General features: G+C 36.6%; 1 protein-coding gene across 24 annotated transcripts in view; it reads left to right on the forward strand.

The window, feature by feature from the left end:
• The window catches only part of DTNB (dystrobrevin beta), a 608309-nt gene that overhangs the window by 478143 nt on the left and 109183 nt on the right, over positions 1-20983 (forward strand). For 23 of the 24 annotated variants that reach the window (XR_007470747.1, XR_007470748.1, XM_049695720.1 and 20 more), the window contains one exon: positions 6480-6604. Coding sequence is in view for 22 of the 24 variants with exons in the window: in XM_049695720.1 (XP_049551677.1) it covers positions 6480-6604 (125 nt within the window). In the remaining 2 variants the exon portion in view is untranslated. Of the gene's footprint in view, positions 1-6479; positions 6605-7077; positions 9482-20983 lie in introns of those variants that run through there. The other variant, XM_049695725.1, reaches the window with a different exon arrangement.

Below are 20983 nucleotides of genomic sequence, written 5' to 3' on the forward strand. Positions count from 1 at the left end.
TGTTTTGAGATTGAAATCTTAAGATTTTAAGATTGAAAACAAAACAAGGAGGCTTGCTGTCACCACTTCTATTCAACATTTTCTTGGAGGTCCTAAAGCAGCAGAGTAAACAAGGAAAAGAGATTAAAAGGTATTTTAATTGGAAGGAAACAAAGTTATCATTATTTACCGATGACTGTTAATGTAGAAAGATTGAAAGAATCTCCAAATCATTAGAATTAAAATAGAGTAGGGGCAATAAAAGTAAAAATAGATAAATTGGACTACATCAAAATTTAAAACTCCTGTGCATCAAAGGACACATAAACATAGTAAAAAGGCAAACTATGGTATGGGAGAAAATATTTGCATATCATATATCTGATAAGGGGCTCATATTCAGATTATATAAAGAACTCCTATAACTTAAGAACAATAAAAAGCAAATAACCCATTAAAAAATTGGTCTAAAGGAATTATTTAAAGGAATAGACATTTCTCCAGAGATGATATATAAATGGCCAATATACTTAACTGTACACTTAAAAATGGTTGAGATGGTAAATTTTATGTGTATTTTACCAAAATTTTTAAAAATAAGAGAGCAAGGTTTCTGAATATAAAATCTTTCTATAACTAGAAATAAATAACAGATACATATATCCTTTATAAACAAGAATCTGTAACTTTATTGAAAGATATTTAAAAAGGCTTAGGGGAATTCCCTAGTGGGATCCAGTGGTTAGGACTCCGCACTTTCATTGCCAAGGACCCGGGTTCGATCCCTGGTCAGGGAACTAAGATCCTGCAAGCTGCGTGGTGTGGCCAAAAAAAAAAAAGAGGCTAAATACATGAGGGGATGAACATTTTCACGGAAAGGAATGTTCAGTGTGTGAACTGACATGTGAAGATGTCAGTTCTCTCCAGAATTGTCTATATATTCGATCAGTTCCCATCAAAATCCCAACAGGATTTTTTTTTTGCGGTAAATGGACAGACTGATTGTAAAATTTAATTGGAAGTGTGAAGGGTCAAGAATAACAAAGACTCTCCTAATGAAGAATGAAAGTTTGGGGCACTGGTACTACCTGAAAAGATAAGAGGAAACTGTAACAATTAAATCATCATGATACTGGTACAGGGATAGAAGTAGAATATCTATCTTGTAGGAGAAGAATGGATTGTTTATTAAGTGATCCTGAAGCAACTGATTATCCATATTGGATACAACTGGATTATTTCCTTATACCTATCAAAGAAACCAGTTCTAAGTAGATTCAAACTTAAATATGAAAGATAAAAACTATGGAACAATGAAGACAATCTGGGAGGATATCGTTATGACATCAGGGAGGGGGATATTTCTTAAGATACAGAAGGCACAAAATAAGAAAGAAAAGATTAATAAATTGGGACTACTGTGTATTTAAAGATGACCATTCATTAAAAACAATAGAGTGAAAAACCTTAAAGTGAAAGTTGTTTGTAAGATATAACTTCTGTACGGTTAAAATACAAAAATATATAGAACTCTTACAGATCAGTAAGATAAAGACAAACCCAGTGAAACACTACGCCAAAGACAGGAACAGGCATTTCACAGACAAAGAAATACAAATGGCCCATAAACATTGGAAAAGATGCTCAATATTTCTAGTAATAAGGGAATTGCAAATTAAAAGCCCAGTAACATTTGTCACCCACCAGATTGGCAAATGTTAGAACGTCTGACTGTAACAAGGGTTGGCCAGAATGTAGAGTCAGGAAGTCCCTCACATAGCTGATGGGAGTGGAAATTAGCATAACCACTTTGTAAAAGCAAATTGGCAGTGCCTAGTAACACTGAATGTCATAATTTATGACCCAATAATTCCACTCTTAGGAAATTCTTTTATATGGCCAGCAGGAGACACGGACAAGAAAGTTTTATAGCAGCATTGTGACTGAGAGGGAACAAAGGGAAACAACCCAAATATATAAATTATGATGTAACTGAGCAATGAAATACAATCAAGCCATGAAAAAATGAGTGAATTTTATCAACATATGCATCAACATGGATGAATTGTAACATAATCTTGAGTAAAAGAAGCCAGTTGCAGAAAAAATATATATGTAAATCTATATAGGTTTTAAGCATGTATTAAATAAATCATGTATTTTTTAGAGTACATAATTGCTAAACTAGTAAAATCAAGGAAATGATTAGTACAAAATCCAGGATACTGATAACCAGGAGAGGTGCGGGTATGGTGGGAGTGGGCTGTATTAGATAAGGGCTCACAGCCAGGCTTCCAAGTGACCATAATGGTATATTTCTCAGGCAGAATAGTGGGTAGATGGGTATTTGTTTTATCACTTTTTAGACTGTACACCCACATTTTATATACTTTTGAAGTATTCTTTTTTTTTTTTTAACATCTTTATTGGGGTATAATTGCTTTACAATGGTGTGTTAGTTTCTGCTTTATAACAAAGTGAATCAGTCACACATAAACATATGTTCCCATATGTCTTCCCTCCTGCTGAAGTATTCTTTTTTAATGTAAGCTGTAATTTTTTTTCCAAGGTGACCTTACTTTATTTTATTTATTTATTTTTAACATCTTTATTGGAGTAGAGTTGCTTTACAATGTTGTTAGTTTCTGCTGTATAACAGAATGAGTCAGCTCTATGTATACATATATCCCCTCCCTCTTGCGTCTGCCTCCCACCCTCCCAATCCCACCCCTCTAGGTGGTCACAAAGCACCGAGCTGATTTCCCTGTGCTATGCGGCTGCTTCCCACTAGCTAGCTATTTTACATTTGGTAGTGTATATATGTCCATGCTACTCTTACTTCGCCCCAGCTTCCCCTTCCCCCTCCCTGTGTCCTCAAGTCCATTTTCTACGTCTGCATCTTTATTTCTGTCCTGCCCCTAGGTTCTTCAGAACCTTTTTTTTTTTTTTTAAGATTCCATATATATGTGTTAGCGTATGGTATTTGTTTTTCTCTTTCTGACTCACTTCACTCTGTATAACAGACTAGGTCCATACACCTCACTACAAATAACTCAATTTTGTTTCTTTTTATGGCTGAGTAATATTCCATTGTATATCTGTGCCACATCTTCTTTATCCATTCATCTGTTGATGGACACTTAGGTTGCTTCCATGTCCTGGCTATTGTAAATAGTGCTGCAATGAACATTGTGGTACATGTCTCTTTTTGAATTATGTAACCTGTAATATTTTTAAGAGATGGTAGGAAATGTTTTGAAATTAGGTAAAGTGGATGAAGGTATTGAAAATGCACAAAGATTGAAAATCATTGCCTAAGAGGGTTTGGAGGAGATCTGATTTTCTAGGTTAAGGCGTCCCCGTATATCAGTGTGAGGGTTCAAGTGAGGGGAAAGGTACAAAGACCTGTCAGAACATCTCTGACCTAGTGGCTTAAACGAAGTGTGGAGTCACCAGTCCCTACACCTGGATTGCTTTTCTTCCTCCCTCACTCCCTGCACTTCTGTAAATACTTAGTGACTGACTACCAAGTCCTGGGCATTGTCCTGGGGGCCGAGTAGCCAGAAGAGGTAATGTCCCTGTCTCGGCACTTATAGTGGTTTTCGAACTCTTGCTCACACACTTAGTTAATCTTAGTTTCCTAACGTAGCTCCACAATGAAATCACTTTAGGCCCATATTGTAATTCATGCATTGAGGTCTTTTTAAGGAAATCATTTATCTACCAATTTAGACAGCCTAATTGAATGCATTATCTTTAAATTTTCAGGATAATGTTCTTTTTGGTTTGATCCTAGCCCTTAGATAATTCCTATATATGTTTATTTCCAGTCTTTTTCTCCTTCCCATACATATCAAGCATCTCTTGATGTACTCTACGTGGAATTGGCTTTGATGTATTGATGTTACCTTTCTCTCTTTCTTTTTGAGACTTGAAATGGGATCTAATCTTAAACCTTGACTTGGAGCAGTATTTTTGAAAGCACAACAAGCATGCTGCTAGAGAATATTAGGTGATACAAAGGGAAACATTTTTTATTTTAATAGTCTTATTTTAATGTTTATGGTAAAATATACACATGAAACCTGTGATTTCATGGCTATTATAATCCATCTCACATAGAATGCATGAATTAATGGCCCAGGTGGTTCTCAGATGTAGCAAAAAATCACGAAATGAGTACATGGATTACACATGTAGTGTTTAGTTGTAAAGGTGAATTAAGATATTCTCTGGTGTCCTCTGATGGTCTCCTACTCATATCATAACTCTCAAAAAAATTAAGCTTATGTGGTTTAGCCAGGAAAAAGCAATCTAGAAAATTCATCTAGGCAAATAATTTATTCAAATAACATATTCTGGTGTAGGTCAGGTTCTGGAAATACACAGATGAGTAAAATGTAGATCCTACCCTTCAAGACCACTGGTCTAACAGAGATAGGCATGTAAATTTAAAAGTGCAGCATAGTATTGGGACAGTGCAACAGTGGAAATGTGTACTTGGCGAGCGGGTAGCTGGGAAAGATGGGTGCCGACTTACGGAGCAGTGAGGAAAGTCTTCATAGGGGAAGGGAGGCTTGCAACTAAGCAGCCTTGAGAGATGAGCAGAAAATTTAAAGAGAAATAGGTCGGGAAAGGGAGATCTCAGAAAGGCACGTGCCAAGGTACAGAGATCTAAGAGAACATGGTACATTGGGTTAACTGAGCAGCCTGATGTTTATGCTGATGTGGGGTGAGAGGTGAGCACAGAGTGGGGAGCCGGAGATGAAAGCTCCTAAGTGAGCTGTGATGGCGTGGATTTAGATCTTAGTCTATAAATGATTATCAGCCTTTGCAAGATTTTAAGCAGAAGACTGCATGATGTCTGGGGCAGTGTAGAAGATGGAGCAGAGGAAGAAGAATCAGAGTCATGTTACAGCTAGTCATTGGGCAAAGGGGTGATAGAGAGCAGTTGTGGGGAAGTTCAGAATTTCTGCTTTGTGTAGCTTCATATAATTTTCAGGAGATTAGATTACATATAGATTTCCCCCAGAATTTAATGTGTTGAAGGGGATGGTGGTAGGTGATTTGGAGCCAATATATGAAGTTTCTGAAGAGAAAGGTATTATTCAGTCTGTTAGAAACAAGGTATATAGTTTTTGGCTTATTTTCTGTTAAAATATATGTAGGCAGCATATAAAAGTTAAGTGGAGATGTGCTACTGATGAGACACACAGCTGCAAACAAGGTCTATTTTCTAATTAAAGTAGTACTACAGTAATACACTGCAGAGACAGAAGAATGAAATATTTAAACTTTTTTGCGACTAGTATCCTGCCAAGAAAATCTCAGATAACAGTATTATTTAAAAGGAATTGGGGGCCTTCTCTGGTGGCGCAGTGGTTAAGCATCCTCCTGCCAATGCAGGGGACATGGGTTCGAGCCCTGGTCCAGGAAGATCCCATGTGCTGCAGAGCAACTAAGCCCGTGCACCACAACTACTGAGCCTGCGCTCTAGATCCCGCGAGCCACAACTACTGAAGCCATGTGCCACAACTGCTGAAGCCCGTACGCCTAGAGCCCGTGCTCTGCAACAAGAGAAGCCACCGCAGTGAGAAGCCTGCACACTGCAACAAAGAGTAGCCCCGCTCACCGCAGCTAGAGAAAGCCCGTGCAGCAATGGAGATCCAACGCAGCCAAAATATAAATAAATAAATAAACTAATTAATTTTTTAAAAAGTGTCCTTTAAATATGGGTTTCATATTCTACATATCTTAGTCGTGGCATATTGTTTACTTTTGTGCATATTTACTATTATACCTTAGGCCTGCTAGTCTTTGGATTTAGTGTGTATTGTTCTACCTTCCCAGGAAATGTATTAGTATGCCAACTTATTTTTGTACCTTCAGCATATCATAATTTAGAGTCACAGATCTGATGCTCCCTGTGTATGTGAGTGCACTCATTTGTATCTGTATACATAGCCAGACCCTTAACACCAAATGTTCTGTTTCATGTTCATTTGGGGAATATTCTCTTAATATTTGGGGGGATGTGGGTTAGTCAGCTAATTTGCTAACATTCAAGAGCCGTGAGCTCTCAGCATTATCTTAACCTTTTAGTATTTTAGTCTAGCAAGAATTTCTGACTCTGATCAGGGAATTAACTATAACATCTTACCAGAATGATCCAGAAGCATCAAAAGAGGGAGTTCCTGCAAAGGGCACACAGAGATGTTCAAAAGGCAAGTTAACACTAACTGGATAGTGTGACTGCATAGTAGAAATGAGGGAGTTAGGACAGAAACGAAGGGCCACAAACGACCTTGAAACAACCCCTTGAAACAACCCCTTGAAACAACCGTAGGTTCCTTTCTGCAAGGCTCAGTAGTGGTGACTGTAATGCAACTTAGTTTGTATTTGCAAAGATATTTTCTACAGCTCTCGTCACTTAGTTAAAATTCTGTTTCATTCTTTTGAAAATTCAATTCCTTATTTCCATATTTTCTACTTTGACACAGAAATCCCCTGCAAAGAAGCTGAGCCATGCAATTAGTAAATCCTTGGGGTGTGTACCCACCAGAGAACCTCCGCATCCTGTTTTTCCTGAACAACCAGAGAAACCACTTGACCTTGCAAATATAGTGTAAGTATATGATAGATGTGGATTATACTGAAATGGAAACCTTGCTGAATTCTTCTGGGTCAAAACCGAATGTCACCTAACATGAACATTTCACCTTCTGGTTTTTACTTTACTTTTGGGGATCTTAATACTTAAAGCTTTCAGCTCTTTAAATCACCATAAATATCTGCATGGAAACCTAGCTCCTGAGCCCTGAAGCCTAAGTTATGTAGCAGTCCCCTTTAATACGTTAAGAGTAATTAGTGTGCTGGGTTTAACAAGGTTGTCTTTTGTTATTTGTGTTCTTCCCTTAAATCAGCAGTAGAGATCTTTTCTTCTTTACAACAGTTAATGACCATAGAGATTTTAAAAGTTAGTTTAGACCACATGGAAATGAAAATCAACCTAATTTGCTCTTTTTGTATTGAGAGAAAATTATGGAACCACAAGACTGAACTCTATAAATAAAACTAGTGTTTTATTTTTATTTTCAGTTAAATATTCTTGCTAAGGAAAAGAAAGCTGGAGGGGAACACAAAAGCTAGAGAAATGAAGAGGAAAAGTAAGGAGGAGGAGAAATAATGAAGGATAAGATTCAGCTTTTAAACTGATTTCTTCCCTCTGAATTAAATAATGATATTAAGTATACTCTGCTAGATAAAGTTGGTAGGTTTTTGATTATTAGTCTTACTCAGGTATTTAGAAGTTTTTCTGTTGCAGTAGACATCAATTTTCTTTTACCTAGCTCAAATTACATAGTTTGATTAAATGAGCTCTTAGAGTTCTTGATCTTTTCTTTCTCTTTCGTTCAATAATTTTCAAAACTTTTATATTTATTAAAATAATACACACATATAGATTAAAAATTCAGTAATACAGAAAAAATACAACAATACGTATAACAAAACACAGTACATCCTCCCCAGTTTCATTGTGCTTTGTTTGGGTTTTTAGATCTCCTAATGGATACCTCCATATCGCTAAATAATATATTCAGAGCACCATTTCTTGGCCTATCAGTTTTGGGCATTATTGAATTCCTTCTGTGGTGTAAGGGACCAACCTCATTTATAACATATCAAGCCATCTCATCTTTTCATAATTATATCACCATTTTAAAAATCAGTTACCTTTGTACTCTTGAATGTAATTTTTAAACTTCTATTTCTTGTAATTTCTTTTGACTTCTACTATGTAAACGAAGGAAGTTTTAACCTTCTGTCTGCTTCTCCCTTCGCCTCCTAACTTCTGTCATCTGTGCCATTACTTTTATCAAAGCTGATAATATTTCTGTTCTCTCCTATGATCATAACTAAGTCTTCTGAGGTTTATTAAGGGCTCAATCTAAAAGTTGAAAACCAAATAACAGCATTTTAAGTTAATTCCATTCATTACAAAGTCAAGCAGTGTGCTGTCATTCTGTGTACCCTTTGTTTAGTTCCAGTGTCACAATCCCTGTGCAGTTGTTCTCGTCAGAGTTCAGTGGGATCTTCTCTCTTATATACCACAGATTGCTCAAAAGTGTGCCTGTTGACTTTATAACTGGACTGACTTTCCTGTACTGTTTTTGTGGTGGTTTTTCCTTCAGTTTCCCATTGATTTCTTCTTCCTGGAGAAAAAATAGGCTTTTCTCCCACTGTGTTCCATAGTAGGTTTTACTTATTTGTGTGTAATCCATTTTTTGGTTAAATTTGTTAACCTCTTCCCTTTTTGGTTAGTGTTTTTCATTTGAATTAAAACAAAACAAAACAAAACCCTTGCCTGCTCCAACATTGTAGTGATATTTCTCTCTCTAAGCTTTGAAGATGTCCTTTTTACATATGTCTTTAATTCATCTGGAACAAATTTTTGTGTGTGGTGTGATGTGGAATATCCAGTTTTCTCTCTCTCTCTGCATTTGAATAATAACTTGTCTCAATGCCATTTTTTGGATAATCCGTCATTTCCCCACTTAACTACAATGCCACCATTGTCATAAATGAAGTTTGCAAATATGCACGGTCTGGTTTCTGGGCTCTTGATTCTGTTCCTTTGGTCAAAATGTCTATCACTATGCCAATATCATGCTATCTTAATTACTGTAAGGGATTAAGTCATCTTTTTTAGGAGTGTCTTGTCTATTCTTTGCCCTTTGCTCTTTCATATAAATTTGAGAATCAGCTTATTGAGTCCCTCATAAAATTTTGTTGGAGTTTTGATCAGAGATTTATTGAATCTAAAGATCAAATTGGGAAGAACAGACATCTTTATAATATTAAGTCTTCCATTCCATGAATGCGTTATGTCTTTCCATTTATTTAAATATCCTTTTGTGCCATTTAGTAAAGCTTTATAATTTTTCCTCAGAAAGGTCTTGTACATGTTAAATTAATTCTTGTGTACTTAGCATTTGTTGCTGCTGTTGCAAATGGTGCCTTTTTTCTCTGCAGTTACTTTGAGATATAATTTACATGCAATAAAATGCTCCCACTTTAAGTGTACAATTCAGTGATTTTTGGCAAATGTGTACAGTCAAGAAGATGGTATCTTTTTTGAATTATGTTTCTTAACAGTTTGTTGCTGGTGTTGGACACGCACGTTGCTTTTGTATTTTAATCCACTATGTAGTCTTCTTGTGTAACTTGTTCATAATTCTAGCAATGTGTACTCACATTCTTTTGGATTTTCTATAAATCATTATATCACCTGCAAATAATGATTGCCTTTTGTCTTGCCTCCCATTCTTTATGCTTTTAAATATACTCATGTTTTTTTCTTTTGGTTTTATTATGCCAGCTAGAGCCTCCAGTGCAATATTGAATGCAATGGTCTGATAGGCATTCTTGCATTATTACTAATACCAAAGAGAACACTTTCAGCATTCATTTTAGCATGTCTTTTGATGTTGGTTTTTTGTAGAAACTGTTTATCAGATAAAAGAGCTTCCCTTTTATTCCTAGTTTGCTAGTGCTTTCTTTTTGTCATGAATGATGTCAAATTTTATCAAAGACTTTCTGCATTGAGATGATAGCCTGAGTTTCTTTATTAGAGTGAATTACATTAACTGTGTTTTAAACAATAGAGTTAATAGAGTGAATTACATTAACTGTGTTTTAAACAACCCTACATTCCTGGAATAAACATAATTTGACCCTCCTTTTAATACACTGTTAATAGAGTGAATTACATTAACTGTGTTTTAAACAACCCTACATTCCTGGAATAAACATAATTTGACCCTCCTTTTAATACACTGCTAGATTTCACTTGCTTATATTTTGTTTAGCTTTTTTCTATGTTTATGAGTTAAATTGTCCTGTAATTTCCCTTGATTTTTTTGTTTTGTTTTTAGGACAAAGTTTGCCCAGTTTGCTGTCTTCAAAAAGTTGAGGAGAATTCTCTCTTTTTATATTTTTGGGGGAGAGCTTGTTTAAGATTGGAATTATTTGCTCCTTGTATTTTTGGTAAAACTCACCAGTGAAGCTATCTGTGCCTTAAGCCTTCTTTGTGGGGAGATTTTTAACTATTAATTCCATTAATAGTTTAAAAAAAAAAGTCTTTTAAAAAAAGTATAAGACTATTTTCATTTTGTATTTCTTTTTGAGTCACTTTGGAACATTTTATAGATGTAGGAATTTGTCAATTCCATCTAATTTTCAAAGTTATTGGCACAAAGTTTATAATATTTATCTATAGTATCTGTGCTAACATCTTTTTCATTCCTACTCTCACATATTTATAGTTTTTTCCTTTTTTTTTTTTTCCTTGAAAAATCTTGCCATAGGCTTGTCCAATGTGTTAGGCTTTCAGAGGACCAACTTTTGGTTTTGATGATTCTTTTATTGTATGTATTGTATTATAAAAATTTCATTTATTTCCATCCTTTATTATTTCTTTTGTTAAATCTTCTTTGGGTTTATTTTGCTACTCTTTTTCTAACTTATTTAAAGATATGGTTAGCTTACTCATTTCAGGTTTTTTCCCCCAAATTTAAGGATTTAAGGCTATAAATTTCTCTAAGCACTACCTGAGTAATGTCCACGTTTTGTTATGTAATTTTTTTATTGTTTAATTCTAAATATTTTCTAAGTTCTGTTATTTCTTCTTTGAGAAGTATACTTTCTTAATTTCCAAAAAAATGAGGGTTTTCTAGTTACCTTTTTGTTATTAATTTCTAATTTAATTTCATTTTGGTCTGAAAAATGTTCTGTATTATTCAGTTCTTTCAAATTTGTTGAGACATACTTATTATCTAGTATATGATCAAGTTTTTATTATGCTCCAAGTAAACTTGAAAACGTTTATTCTATGCTTGTTGGGTACAGAGTTTATAGTAAATGAATGTATGTCAATTAAGTCAAATTTGTTAACCATGTTACTCAAATCTTCTACAGCCTTACTTACTTGTTCAAAATTATACATATTTCACTAGGAAGTTAAAAATTTATTCTTAAGTTGTGACTTCCTTTATTCCTAATAATTCTATTTGTTCTCTAGTATATTTTATCTGCTAGTCACATCTTTTAAGATTTTTTGCTAGGTATGTACCTGGTATAACTTTTCCCATCCTTTTTCTTTCAATTTTTCTGTGTCCTTAGGTTTTCAGTATGTTTCTTATAAATTGTAAGCTGGATTTTAAGGGTGACATCCCACTCTAGTCACCCTTTCCCCCACGGGTAACCATTCTAATGTGCTTATTGTATATCCTTTGATTACAATAAGGAACAATCCTGTTCTTGAAAACTAGGTATTGTTTTCTATGTCCTTTTTTTAAAGTTTACACAAGTGGTATGTGAACCATGTTTTGCCTATCCATTCTCCCTGGGATGGACACCCGGGTTGCCTTCAGATATAATGCTGCAGTAAATGCCTCAGCTGTTCCCCAAATGGAACTGGGTAAGAATTTCTTTACAGCTAGAATACAGTTGTTAGGTGAAGGATTATGTACATCTTGACCAGAAGAGGTGTGTTGGGGAATCCAGTAGTTCAGTGTAGACTTTCAGTTAATCTCTCCATTTTAATTCATACCACACCTCTCCCTGGTGTGCCTGAGTTTGAAGACTTTCTGGTCAGTTTCACTAGCAGGTAACCTCTAGTTTCTTACCAGCCCAGAAAAAAAGTAGTCATCTGACTGTGTGCTGCTGGGGAGTCCGGTGGAGGAGGTGGATGTGTTCTACTTCACAGGCAGACTTTCAACTAATCCCCCTCTTTCTAATGCAGCCCCTCACTTCTCTTTCAGAGGCACCAGGCATCTTTAATTGCTGAGCATTCATGGTCATGTGTGTTTCCACTTCCCTTGTCTCAGGATGAACTTGACCTCAGATTTCTTCTCTGTATATTAAAAAAGCCTCCCCATTTCTAGTTTCTGTTAGTTAGGAATTCAGTGTAGGACTGAGAGCTAAGAATTGAAACCTGATATTTTCTTTATTGACTCTTATCATTTTATTGTATTTACCTCAGATCTTTTTTTTTTTTTTTTTTTTTTTTTGCGGTACGCGGGCCTCTCACTGTTGTGGCCTCTCCCATTGCAGAGCACAGGCTCCGGACGCACAGGCTCAGCGATCATGGCTCATGGGCCCAGCCACTCCGTGGCATGTGGGATCTTCCTGGACTGGGGCACGAACCCGTGTCCCCTGCATCAGCAGGCGGACTCTCAACCACTGCGCCATCAGGGAAGCCCCTCAGATCTTTTTTTAAAAAAATAAATAAAACATAGTAGATAATGTTGTGGCTTCCTATGTCCTTCCTAATCCCATTACCGTTTCTCTCTCCCAAAGAGTAGCCACTAACATTTATTTGGTATCGATCATTCTGTACATGTTTTTATACTTTTGCTAGATGTATATGCATCTTAAAATCACATATTTTAAAACTTTATATAAATGGTCATGCTCTGCATAGTCTTCTGTAAGCTTATTACTTTATAAATATTGGGTGGGCCAAAAGGTTCATTTGGTTTTCTCCATAAGATGGCTCTAGTAGCACTTAGTTGTCTTTAACTTCATTTGAGACAATTTTGTTAGATTGTATGTGACAGCTGTCATATCAGTGTGCCTTTAAAAAAAGATTTATCAAAGTCGGTGAATTTTTGTGTAGCCATTTTAATATTGAAGATGGAAGAAAAAAAGCAACATTTTTGGCATATTATGCTTTATTATTTCAAGAAAGGTAAAAACAACTGAAACTCACAAAAAGATTTGTGCAAGTGTACGGAGAAGGTGCTGTGACTGATCAAACATGTCAAAAGTGGTTTGCGAAGTGTTGTGCTGGAGATTTCTCACTGGACAATGCTCCACGGTCGGGTAGACCAGTTGAAGTTGAAGTTTCTGGCTCTACCATCTTAACACGAGGCCTCATTGGTCACTGCAGCTGGGGAAGAGAGCATGTGGGGACCTCACATCAATTCTTCTGTGCTTTGGTGACACGTGTCATTTCCTTCACAACTGTACTAACTTCAAGTATAGATCATCTTCCGTGTACCTAGGAAGGAGAGGAGAACCAGATATTGTTCAGCTCTAGTAATGTATACCATAAGTGTATTCAACTTTACTAGATATTTCCAGACTAGGTATAACCTAGAACTCAAATTTTATAGTTCAGGTATTTATTAATCTAAATTATTCCCAAGCCATGTAGATAGTCAGTAGACCACTCAGAAAATGCAGTGATAGCTTCCCTTTTGTATTCTGATGAAACTTTGAGTAATTAATCCTATTTGGATTGACTAGACAACTTTTAAAGTCGCATTCAACTTCGAGGTTCTATGTTTAACAGATTTTTTTTAATGTATATATTCACATACCAGTGGTTCCCAAACCTGGCTGATACCAGGGTCACTAAGCTTTTAAAAGTATAGAATACTAGATTACTTCCGTGCTCGGTCAACTGAATCATTATTCTGGGGGTGGCCTGGAATCTACCTTTTGAAAAAGTGTCCTTGTGAATCTCATCAGATTATGGAACCACCTCATTATAACATAAATGGTTTTAGCTATATGAACAACAAGCTAAGAATTCACTATTAATCATCCCAAAATGCATATAGAGTACAACTGAAATATAAATATGTGAACAGCAATTCTTAATGCTTGCTGAAATTTAAATTTTCCATTCATTCAGCAAATATTTATTAAGGATCTTCCAGGTATTATGCAAGGTGCAAACAGTATTCACACAGTACTTTGCTTACATGCAAATAGGTTTGAGTGACAGTGAAGAAGCCAGTTTTATAAAGTGCAGTGTTTTCGTCTGGCTTCCTTAGGAAAAAGTTACAAGTATAGATGAGAAAATTGTTAGGAGTGGGCCACTGTGCATTTCTTAATCATGATCAGGAAAAAGAAAAAGATTGCTGTTTTGCACTTAGAGATGAAGGTAGCTCCTACATTTGAATGCTTAAAGTCAGCGAAATATTTCATTTAGATAGGATCATGATTGTTTTAATCATTGTTTCACTATATTAATTTAGAAGGGCCCTTTTTTGGTTGGACAAAAAATAGACAACATTCTTGTACTTCAGGTGTCCTTACACATTGCAGGTATTATTTTCAGACACTTAAAGTTGCTTTTATTTGTTTTACTAAAAATCAGTAATCCTGATTTGGATGAATGCCATCTACCAAGGAGGTTGAGAGTTGGGAATAGGGACTGGATGACCAATGTACTTGACTGAACTAGGCCACTAATTAAACACTTTTTAAGTAGGCTCACCCTTTATAGTTATTTCTTACATAGCATGCTTATTTGCTCACAGATTTTCAAAAAAAAAGGGAGCATGCTACAATGTGTATATCTGTGACCATTTCAAGCTTGATCTTTCTCAGAGTAGAGAATAAAGTTTCTTACTGAAGTTTTAGTTTAATGGTCAAACTTGTTAATTTTTTTCTTTATGTTTCTGGCTTCTATTTCGTATTTAAAATTAATATTCTCCCTTCAAGATTATAAAAATACCTCTGTCAATAAATTTCTTATTTCTGTATTTTTTCCTTTGTTGTTGTTGTTGTCAGATATGAGCTAGGAATTTAAGTTTTTTTTTTTTTCATATGTCTTGATGTGGATCTCTTTGGGTTCATCATGTTTGGGACTCTGTGCTTCTTGGACCTAGGTACTCTCCCCACATTAGGGAAGTGTTTTTTTTTGTTTTTTTTTTTAACATCTTTATTGGAGTATAATTGCTTTACAGTGGTGTGTTAGTTTCTGCTTTATAACAAAATGAATCAGTTATATATATACATATGTTCCCATATCTTTTCCCTCTTGCGTCTCCCTCCCTCCCACCCTTCCTATCCCACACCTCTAGGTGGTCACAAAGCACCGAGCTGATCTCTCTGTGCTATGAGGATGCTTCCCACTAGCTATCTACCTTACGTTTGGTAGTGTATATATGTCCATGCCTCTCTCTCGCTTTGTCACAGCTTACCCTTCCCCCTCCCCATATCCTCAAGTCCATTCTCTAGTAGGTCTGTGTCTTTATTCCTGTCTTACCCCTAGGTTCTTCGTGACATCTTTTTTTTCCCCTAAATTCCATATATATGTGTTAGCATACGGTATTTGTCTTTCTCTTTCTGACTTACTTCACTCTGTATGACAGACTCTACATCTATCCACCTCATTGCAAATAGCTCAATTTCGTTTCTTTTTATGGCTGAGTAATAGTCCATTGTATATATGTGCCACATCTTCTTTATCCATTCATCCGATGATGGACACTTAGGTTGTTTCCATCTCCAGGCTATTGTAAATAGAGCTGCAATGAACATTTTGGTACATGACTCTTTTTGAATTATGGTTTTCTCAGGGTATATGCCCAGTAGTGGGATTGCTGGGTCATATGGTAGTTCTATTTGTAGTTTTCTAAGGAACCTCCATACTGTTCTCCACAGTGGCTGTATCAATTTACATTCCCACCAACAGTGCAAGAGGGTTTCCTTTTCTCCACACCCTCTCCAGCATTTATTGTTTCTAGATTTTTTGATGATGGCCATTCTGACTGGTGTGAGATGATATCTCATTGTAGTTTTGATTTGCATTTCTCTAATGATTAGTGATGTTGAGCATTCTTTCATGTGTTTGTTGGCAGCCTGTATATCTTCTTTGGAGAAATGTCTATTTAGGTCTTCTGCCCATTTCTGGATTGGGTTGTTTGTTTTTTTGTTATTAAGCTGCATGAGCTGCTTATAAATTTTGGAGATTAATTCTTTGTCAGTTGCTTCATTTGCAAATCTTTTCTCCCATTCTGAGGGTTGTCTTTTGGTCTTGTTTATGGTTTCCTTTGCTGTGCAAAAGCTTTGCAGTTTCATTAGGTCCCATTTGTTTATTTTTGTTTTTATTTCCATTTCTCTAGGAGGTGGGTCAAAAAGGATCTTGCTGTGATTTATGTCATAGAGTGTCCTGCCTATGTTTTCCTCTAAGAGTTTGATAGTTTCTGGCCTTACATTTAGGTCTTTAATCCATTTTGATCTTATTTTTGTGTACAGTGTTAGTGAGTGATCTAATCTCATACTTTTACATGTACCTGTCCAGTTTTCCCAGCACCACTTATTGAAGAGGCTGTCCTTTCTCCACTGTACATTCCTGCCTCCTTTATCAAAGATAAGGTGACCATATGTGCGTGGGTTTATCTCTGGGCTTTCTATCCTGTTCCATTGATCTATCTTTCTGTTTTTGTGCCAGTGCCATACTGTCTTGATTACTGTAGCTTTGTAGTATAGTCTGAAGTCAGGGAGCCTGATTCCTCCAGCTCCATTTTTCGTTCTCAAGATTGCTTTGGCTATTTGGGGTCTTTTGGGTTTCCATACAAATTGTGAAATTTTTTGTTCTAGTTCTGTGAAAAATGCCAATGGTAGTTTGATAGGGATTGCATTGAATCTGTAGATTGCTTTGGGTAGTAGTGTTATTTTCACAATGTTGATTCTTCCAATGCAAGAACATGGTATATCTCTCCATCTATTTGTATCATCTTTAATTTCTTTCATCAGTGTCTTATAATTTTCTGCATACAGGTCTTTTGTCTCCAAGGGTAGGTTTACTCCTAGACATTTCATTCTTTTTGTTGCAGTGGTAAATGGGAGTGTTTTCTTAATTTCACTTTCAGATTTTTCATCATTAGTGTATAGGAATGCAAGAGATTTCTGTGTATTAATTTTGTATCCTGCTGCTTTACAAAATTCATTGATTAGCTCTAGTAGTTTTCTGGTAGCATCTTTAGGATTCTCTATGTATAGTATCATGTCATCTGCAAACAGTGACAACTTTACTTCTTCTTTTCCGATTTGGATTCCTTTTATTTCTTTTTCTTCCCTGATTGCTGTGGCTAAAACTGCCAAAACTATGTTGAATGACAGTGGTGAGAGTGGGCAACCTTGTCTTGTTCCTGATCTTAGTGCAAATGGTTTCAGTTTTTCACCATTGGGGACGATGTTGGCTGTGGGTTTGTCATATATGGCCTTTATTATGTTGAGGAAACTACCCTCTATGCCTACTTTCTGGAGGGTTTTTATCATAAATGGGTGTTGAATTTTGTTGAAAGCTTTCTCTGCATCTATTGAGATGATCATATGGTTTTTCCCCTTCAATTTGTTTATATGGTGTATCACATTGATTGATTTGCATATGTTGAAGAATCCTTGCATTCCTGGGATAAACCCCACTTGATCATGGTGTATGATCCTTTTAATGTGGTGTTGGATTCTGTTTGCTAGTATTTTGTTGAGGATTTTTGCATCTATCAGTGATATTGGCCTGTAGTTTTCTTTTTTGTGACATCTTTGTCTGGTTTTGGTATCAGGGTGATGGTGGCCTCATAGAATGAGTTTGGGAGTGTTCCTCCCTCTGCTATATTTTGGGAGAGTTTGAAAAGGATAGGTGTTAGCGCTTCTCTAAATGTTGGACAGAATTCGCCTGTGAAGCCATCTGGTCCTGGGCTTTTGTTTGTTGGAAGATTTTTAATCACAGTTTCAATTTCAGTGCTTGTGATTGGTCTGTTCATATTTTCTATTTCTTCCTGGTTCAGTCTTGGAAGGTTGTGCATTTCTAAGAATTTGTCCATTTCTTCCAGGTTGTCCATTTTATTGGCGTATAGTTGCTTGTAGTAATCTCTCATGATCCTTTGTATTTCTGCAGTGTCAGTTATTACTTCTCCTATTTCTTTTCTAATTCTATCGATTTGAGTCTTCTCCCTTTTTGTCTTGATGAGTCTGGCTAATGGTTTATCCATTTTGTTTATCTTCTCAAAGAACCAGCTTTTAGTTTTATTGATCTTTGCTATCATTTCCTTCATTTATTTTTCATTTATTTCTGATCTTATCTTTATTATTTCTTTCCTTCTGCTAACTTTGGGGTTTTTTTGTTTTTCTTTCTCTAATTGCTTTAGGTGTAAGGTTAGGTTGTTTAGTTGAGGTGTTTCTGGTTTCTTAAGGTAGGATTGTTTGGCTATAAACTTCCCTTTAGAACTGCTTTTGCTGCATCCCATAGGTTTTGGGTCATCGTGTTTTCCTTGTCATTTGTTTCTAGGTATTTTTTGATTTCCTCTTTGATTTCTTCAGTGATCTCTTGGTTATTAAGTAGTGTATTGTTTAGACTGCACGTGTTTGTATTTTTTACAGTTTTTTTCCTGTAATTGATATCTAGTCTCATAGCCTATGGTCGGAAAAGATACTTGATACGATTTCAGTTTTCTTAAATTTACCAAAGCTTGATTTGTAACCCAAGATATGATCTGTCCTGGAGAATGTTCCATGTGCACTTGAGAAGAATGTATATTCTACTGTTTTTGGATGGAAAGTCCTATAAATATCAATTAAGTCCATCTTGTTTAATGTATCATTTAAAGCTTGTGTTTCCTTATTTATTTTCTGTTTGGATGATCTGTCCATTGGTGAAAGTGGGGTATTAAAGTCCCCTACTAAGATTCTGCTGCTGTCGATTTCCCCTTTTATGGCTGTTGTATTTGCCTTATGTATTGAGGTGCTCCTATGTTGGGTGCATAAGTATTTACAATTGTTACATCTTCTTTGGATTGATCCCTTGATCATTATGTAGTGTCCTTCTTTGTCTCTTGTAATAGTCTTTGTTTTAAAGTCGATTTTGTCTGATATGAGAATTGCTACTTCAGCTTTGTTTTGATTTCCATTTGCATGGAATATTTTTCCATCCCCTCACTTTCAGTCTGTATGTGTCCCTAGGTCTGAAGTGGGTCTCTTGTAGACAGCATATATACAGATCTTGTTTTTGTATCCATTCAGCCAGTCTGTTTCTTTTGGTTGGAGCATTTAATCCATTTAAATTTAAGGTAATTATCAGTAGGTATGTTTCTATTACCATTTTCTTAATTGTTTTAGGTTTGTTATTGTAGGTCTTTTCCTTCTCTTGTGTTTCCTGCCTAGAGAAGTTCCTTTAGCATTTGTTGTAAAGCTGATTTGGTGGTGCTGAATTCTGTTAGCTTTTGCTTGTCTGTAAAGGTTTTAGTTTCTCTGTCAAATCTGAATGAGATCCTTGCTGGGTAGAGTAATCTTGGTTGTAGGTTTTTCTCCTTCATCACTTTAAATATGTCCTGCCACTCCCTTCTGGCTTGCAGAGTTTCTGCTGAAAGATCAGCTGTTAACCTTATGGGGATTCCCTTGTATGTTATTTCTTGTTTTTTCCTTGCTGCTTTTAATATTTTTTCTTTGTATTTAATTTTTGATAGTTTGATTAGTATGTGTCTTGTTGTGTTTCTCCTTGGATTTATCCTGTATGGGACTCTCTGTGCTTCCTGGACTTGATTAACTATTTCCTTTCCCATATTAGGGAAGTTTTCAACTCTAGTCTCTTCAAATATGTTCTCAGTCCCTTTCTTTTTCTCTTCTTCTTCTGGGACCCCTGTAATTCGAATGTTGGTGCGTTTAATGTTGTCCCAGAGGTCTCTGAGACTGTTCTCAATTCTTCTCATTCTTTTTCTTTATTCTGCTCTGCAGTAGTTATTTCCATTATTTTATCTTCCAGGTCACTTATCCGTTCTTCTGCCTCAGTTATTCAGCTATTGCTCCCTTCTAGAGAATTTTTAATTTCAATTATTGTGTTGTTCACCACTGTTTGTTTGCTCTTTAGTTCTTCTAGGTCCTTGTTAAATGTTTCTTGTATTTTCTCCATTCTGTTTCCAAGATTTTGGATCATCTTTACTATCATTATTCTGAATTCTTTTTCAGGTAGACTGCCTATTTCCTCTTCATTTGTTAGGTCTGGTGTGTTTTTGCCTTGCTCCTTCATCTGCTGTGTGTTTCTCTGTCTTCTCATTTGCTTAACTTACTGTGTTTGGGGTCTCCTTTTTGCAGGCTGCAGGTTCGTAGTTCCCGTTGTGTTTGGTGTCTGTTCCCAGTGGCTAAGGTTGGTTCAGTGGGTTGTGTAGGCTTCCTGGTGGAAGGGACTAGTGCCTATTTTCTGGTGGATGAGGCTGGATCTTGTTTTTCTGGTGGGCAGGTCCACGTCTGGCGCTGTGTTTTGGGGTGTCTGTGGCCTTATTATGATTTTAGGCAGCCTCTCTGCTAATGGGTGGGGTTGTGTTCGTGTCTTGCTAGTTGTTTGGCATGGGGTGTCCAGCACTGTAGCTTGATGGTCGTTGAGTGGAGCTGGGTCTTGGCGTTGAGATGGAGATCTCTGGGAGGTTTTCGCCATTTGATATTATGTAGAGCTGGGAGGTCTCTTGTGGACCAGTGTCCTGAACTTGGCTCTCCCACCTCAGAGGCACAGCCGTGCCACCTGACTGGCGCACGAAGAGCCTTCGGTCTTTCACGTCAAAGACTGAACTTGATAATATTCAACCAATGCCAGCAGAAGACAGATGATGGCTGAGGCCAAGTTGTCACCCTCTTACCTCATGTCCAAGACCACCATTTTTTTAGCTGCACCCCCAAAGAAACGTACAGCGGGGAAGTTGAGACCCAGGTGTCCACTTGCAAGAGTCAACAGAAGCTCTGGAGTGGCTAGATTGTGGACCACAAACCATGGGTCCGAAGTCAACACGGGAAATGTTCACACATGCATGTAAAAGGGTCTCCCGCACTCTCGTCCAGGCTAATACCCTTTCCTTTTCCTAATCTTGTGTTTACAAAGTCGTTTGGCAAGGCTTTCAGTAGAGTGCAAATACTCCTAAGAGATTAGACTCCCCCAAAACAAAACAAAAACTGATTGCAGACCACTGACACCTGCACTTCAGGAACAGCAATGTCAGTGGAACATGGAAGTTACGGAGTTTTTTAGCAGAGAGACCCCCCCCCCCCAATAAAAAAAATCAGCTAGTTCCATGAAAATCAACCAAGCAAAAGGTTAAGAAGCAGAGAACTATCGAACCTGGTGCTTTGGTAACAAGGCTGACTTCTAAAGTGACTCTCCTAACAACACAGCCCTTTCGCCTTCTTCACTCAGCTGATGCGCGAGAGCGGCCAACAT

This window comes from Orcinus orca, chromosome 13 (assembly GCF_937001465.1).
Source record: "Orcinus orca chromosome 13, mOrcOrc1.1, whole genome shotgun sequence".
NCBI classification, from domain to species: Eukaryota; Metazoa; Chordata; class Mammalia; order Artiodactyla; family Delphinidae; genus Orcinus; species Orcinus orca.